General features: G+C 38.9%; 1 protein-coding gene across 1 annotated transcript; it reads right to left on the bottom strand.

The window, feature by feature from the left end:
• Nucleotides 1-1,895: 1,895 nt before the first annotated feature.
• Nucleotides 1,896-4,868, bottom strand: BCL2A1 (BCL2 related protein A1). The gene is made up of 2 exons (XM_040570351.1): nt 4,290-4,868; nt 1,896-2,778 (listed from the first exon to the last, which is right to left on the bottom strand). The coding sequence occupies exons 1-2, from the start codon at nt 4,707-4,709 to the stop codon at nt 2,674-2,676; spliced, it is 525 nt and encodes a 174-aa protein (XP_040426285.1). The 5' UTR covers nt 4,710-4,868; the 3' UTR covers nt 1,896-2,673.
• Between the last annotated feature and the right edge of the window lie 756 nt (nt 4,869-5,624).

The raw sequence follows: 5,624 nt of genomic DNA, 5'->3' as shown, positions 1-5,624 counted from the left end.
TGCCCTGGAATGGGGGGCAATACATGTCGGACAGTGTCATACATAAACCCATGATGTTTAATAAAGCATATCTATACTGTTTTAGAAGATTTAACTGTTATCACTGCTGTTTTAAGACATAGTCTGTTTAGATTCTGGACTCGTTCTGGATTCATAGACTCGTAGAATCAGTAAGGTTGGAAAAGACCTCCAAGGTCATCCAGTCCAACCGTCCTCCTACCACCAATGTCACCCACTAAACCATGTACCCAGGCACCATGTCCAACCTTTCCTTGAACACCCCCAGGGACAGTGACTCCACCACCTCCCTGGGCAACCCGTCCCAACGCATGACTACTCTTTCTGAGAAGAAATGTCTCCTGATTTCTAACGTAAACCTCCCCTGGCACAACTAAATGACATTCTCTTTAGCCCTATCACTAGTTATCTGTGAGAAGAGGCCAACCCCAGCTCCCCACACCTTCCTTTCAGGTGGTTGTAGAAAGCAGTAAGGCCTGCCCTGAGCCTCCTCTTCCCCAGACTAAACAACCCCAGTTCCCTCTGCCGCTCCCCATAGGACTTGTGTTCCAGGCCCTTCAACAGCTTCGTAGCCCTTCTCTGGACACGTTCCAGGGCCTCGATGAGGGGCCCAAAACTGAACACAGAACTCGAGGTGCAGCCTCTCAGCCCAGCTTTTCTTGCTCTTAAATGCAGAACAAACACATTATTTATGTCCTAGTGAAGATAATCTAGAGCTTAAGGAATTATCAGTGGTCTAAGTTTCTTTTATTTAAATCCATGAAAGGCCAATTATCAAATCATTACAACATCTAGACATTTTAGAGGGTTGGATAGTCTTTTATATTTAATTCAAAAATTGTACTCCCTAGTATAAAATAAGTTACTAGATTAGTATAAAAGGAGGTGAATATAGTATTAACAGGCTGGTATTAGCCATAACACAGTAAGAGCTTTAAATGGCATAAGAAAGGGAACTGAATAAGAACTATTGCCCTTGTCCTGAAGACTGAGACTATAAATAAATAAATATGACAAAATACATTTAAAATGTCATTCCTGACAGAAACTTCCATAGTTGTCCTGAAGGGGATGTTTTCCTTTAGCTGCCATATGCCCTCAGGAAGCTGCCATCTCTTCTTCAACGGCAACAAAATTAATCTCAGAAATCCTGCTATACATGCTAAATCATCTTTATTGCTTTCATGGGAGAGGAAGAGGGAGCAGTACTGTTTCTTGCGAATGTTAACACGTGCGTGTGTTCTCTAGTTAAACCCAGCAAGTTGGAGAGAGAGCCCAATACCAGAAGGAGGCTGGTTCATTCTGCTGGTGTCATAAAGCCTTCATGGTATAGAGGATTTGTCTCGAGGAATACTGCTGTTGTGTGCCACACGCCCGTGGCTGCCTTTGTTCGGTTCACCTCCCACCATGTCTACAAAAGAAGACTATTTAGACCTAGTCTTAGTTCCCAAATGTAGGGCAGTCACTACAGCTAAAGAAAACCCTTCTAAAATGAATTCTTGACAGTTTAAAGTTTGAAAGCAAATGGAACTTGAGTCAAAACAATAGTTGTCCCAGACTATAAAAGTCTGGAAATCTGTTAGGAACTACCTGTGAATTTGCTGACTAGGCTGTGTATCCCAAAACACCAATTACTGTCATTGAAGCTGATCCAGTTCATTAATTTTGCAAAAAGCTATCCATTTCTTGTATAAACTACCATATAACACTTAAGAGTACTACAGAAAATTAAAGTATTGACATCCCTGGGCTTCAGCTCAAACCCATCTATTACTTAGATTCTCCAGTAGCTCTGTAACAGCTTTTCTGAGAGTTATCTTACCCAGGTAGATCTTTCCCCTTCCTCCAGTTTTTCTGAAAGAGATGAGGCCAATCATAAGACTTTAAAATACAGATTTTAATGTATTTTTCAAAAATATTAGTGTATTTACACAAATTTCTTATTTTAAAATAATTTGTATTTCTCTATTTAAAAAAATCTAGTTTAAAAAAGTTCAGGTGACTACATTACAAAATTTTGAAGGAACAGTCACTGTAGATATGAGCAATTAAAAATGCAACAAAGAAACACATACCCTTGCATTAACAGTGAGTGCGTGTACAAGTCCAAGTTGATAGTTTCCACTATTTGTTCTAACTATGAAGATTGCTTTGTGCCAGTAATTTGTACCCACTTTTACACTGGAATTTGCATTTCCTTTTTCTTCAGAGGAATCCCCTCCTTTTACTTATACAAATGTTGCAATAAAAATGCATTACAATAGTATTCATTTACAAAACAAATGAGATTAAAGTTTGTTTCCTAACCCATTGGATTGTATTTCAGTAAATCAATGTCCTTTCATGGAGGTGCAACAGAGATTCCAAGAACTGTCTGGATGTGGGGGACGATCTCTCTCTCTCTCGAAGCAGTCCTGCCTGGAAAGGTTGGCTTGCATTGCTGCATGTTGCTGTGTCGATTCCTCTTCAGAGGGGTCTTTTCTTTAGGTTTGGCAATTAGGAGAGCATGCTAAACTTTGCATTTAGTCAAAATAAATACAAATAAATTAACAAAAAACAGTAAAATTATTTTCTAGTTGATACTGCTTGGAGGAAAGCTTAGCAATGAAGCTTGTGGCAATATCTAGATTGTGCATGAATGGCAGGTCCATTATTTCAGTAGTACTCTCTGAACAAGGAAAAAAGAGCTACAAATATGTCTGTAATTTTGGAGAAAGACAGTAGTGATCTTCTTTCAAACTTTGTTAGGAAGCCATTTTCCTGTGGAAAAGAACATGCACAGTTAGGGACAGCTTAGAAGCAACATGTACAGGAAAAATGGACCACATTGTGCTAGTATCAGATTAACGAAGTGCTACGCCATTGTGCATAGAGAGGCAGCTCTTCGGAGCTCTGCCTCAAAAAGATAAATAGAGCTTTAAAATGAGTAGGTGAAAATAGCTGCACCTTGCTCAGTGTTTGTTTTATCTCCAAGTCAAGACCGTGCCCTCCCTGTGTAAATAGAAAATGAATGTGAACTATATCATCTGAGCCCACATCTTAAATGAAGATACAAGTACTGTGTTTCTGATATAATAATATGATTATAAATATCTTCCTTTAAGCCTCCTTCTTCTACTATGATGGGCCACATGTTATGACAGAATGCTGCCTGGAGTTGATACTTCTTTAAAATAAAAATGACTCTATTTGCAAGAGATGAAGAGAGAAGCCTCTACAATAAATCTGATGCATCAAGGGTCCATGACTCATTATCACCCTTTTTTTACTGTTACCAGCCAGAGAAGAATCAAAACAAGCAAAAGGAGAATAAAGGAAAAGAAAAACACTAAAAAGCAACTGAGGGAAAAAAAAAAAGTAATAGCAAATAGGAAATATAAGAGAAGTAGGACTAGAAAGGGATGGAAAGAGAAAGTAACATTTACAAATAGGTAAAGAAAAAAAAAGTACCAGGGAAATAACTAACTCTGATGTCACTGTTACTCAGCTTCCCCTAACTGCGATAGAAAAAGGTATTGGTGGGATGAAACTGTGCAAAGCAAAAGGGACCTCCCCTCTACCAGCAGAAGGGAATTTCAGCAGCTTGACGAAGTAATCCACATATTGACAAATGCTTTTCTCAGCTTCGACCATTGATATATGGAACTTCTAGGATTATCTCAGCCCAAACAAACAGAAGAGATTTGTCTCCAGTCGTTCTTACCTCTAAATGTGTTTAAGTCAACTGATTTGGGGGATTAAATAATGGCTTCATGAAATCCACAGCAGAAGTACTGACTTAACTGTGAGGATGAGACCTGTGTATTCTTCCCTTACTTTGAACTTCAGTATTTTTGGACCAACTCCTCTATGAAAGCATAATTGCTACACTAACTGTAGGATGCATTCAATTTTAGATTTAATATTGGGAAGTTTTGATGGAATGCCTTGTTTAACCTGCTTGGAGCAGGAGGTTGCACTAGATGATTTCCTAATGTCTCTCTAAACCTGAATTATTGTACAATCCTATGATTCACTCTAGGATTTTGACTGTTAACAGAAAGTGCCTTTTTCAAAAGAAAGATGTCTTTTAGCATTGTTCCATTTAAAGCAGAAGCAAAGATTTCTCTGTAAGTCTCAAGCAGACATTACAGACATCATAAACTAAGCCACCACATAAAGCCCTTAATAAAATGTTTTTGAAAGTGTCTGTAACAAGTTTTCCTTAATTAAGAAAAATCTCTGACTCTATATTTTGGGGAAAAATTAAAAGATGCTGAACTGAAACTTACCCAGCCACCATTTGCATCTATCCATTCGGCTTTGTTGTTTATGATGTACTCTGTAATGAAATAAGAGATCTGCTCCTTCTCCTCTCCAGTGAGCTGAACTCCATGTTCTTGAAGCTTCTTAGTGAGAAGACCCCCAAAAGTAAATATGGTCATAATTCTTCCCCAATTAGTATTTCCATCAGCAAATTTTTCATCCATGACACCATTGAAAATTCTCTTGGCAACATCTACAGAAGTAATATCAATCCTGTCCAGGAAGGGTCTGAGAGCCTCCTCTGTTTGATCTTGCAGCGAAGATGCAATGTTTCGCAAGACATGAGCAACTCTGGTTTGGGCTGGTCCAAGATGTGATTCCTGAAGCACATACTGCAGATAATCTTGAGCTAAATAATAAACGTAATAGAACTCAGCAGTTTCCATTTAGTATGAAGCTCAGAGAGCAGTGCACCGCTCTTAATCAGGGTCAATAATGAGCAGCCACAAGACATGCACACGGCTTTGTATCTTCGGTTTTAGATGGAATTTTTTTTATTTTACCACGGAAGTTCCTGTAAAAGTGTAGTCACTTAATGATCGTGTGGGTTGTGGAATATGTCAAAGCGGAAGTGAAAGAAAAAAACGTCTGCTCGGGGGAGAAAACAAATCTTGAGTGATTTATTATTTTTATAAATAGTATGATTCTACAACTAAAAACACCACTTACCACGTTTCTTAAGCAGTGTAAATTGTCATTTCCTAGGGACTTTTGCGATGTAACACTTGCAAAGATTTGGCATTTAAGAGAGGTGTTTGCTAGCAAAGGTTAAGCATTTAGCTGGCAAAAAGAAAAAAAAGCCTGAAAAGCTGCATGCTATAGGAACTTGCAGTCTGCTCTAATCCCCAGCTTCCCCCACCCCAATCTTCAGTGCCAGTGGTTAAAGCTGCAGTCTGTATTGCAGGTTTATGGGTTATCTCTGCTTCACAAGTTTTGAAAGAAACTGGTGGAAGTTTCCAACACTATGGAAAAATGGATAAACCTTTTTCATCAGGCAGGGAGCTTTATGTAACAGCTAGAAGTGGGAAAACAACAGTGGTGCACATACAGATGGGAAAAGGGGAAAGCCAGCTTTTTAGCATTATTCCCTGTTCCAAAGTTTCCCACACTCTCTGTGAGTGCTCTTCAAGGTCCTTCTTTGAAGGTTTGAGTGAATGGCTTCAAGGATTTCCTTCCCCCACAGGGAGTTCTGGTGTGAAAAACAATATTAGTATAAAAGACAATGGTAATGGAGTCAGCATGTCAGAACACGATGCTGAAAATATGGGGCCAAGCTAGTGATGTGTAATACCATCCGATTC

The sequence above is a fragment of the Cygnus olor genome, chromosome 11 (genome assembly GCF_009769625.2).
Source record: "Cygnus olor isolate bCygOlo1 chromosome 11, bCygOlo1.pri.v2, whole genome shotgun sequence".
Taxonomy (NCBI): domain Eukaryota; kingdom Metazoa; phylum Chordata; class Aves; order Anseriformes; family Anatidae; genus Cygnus; species Cygnus olor.
The sequence above is the reverse complement of the archived record's forward strand: the minus strand, read 5'-3'. Positions and strand labels throughout refer to the sequence as shown.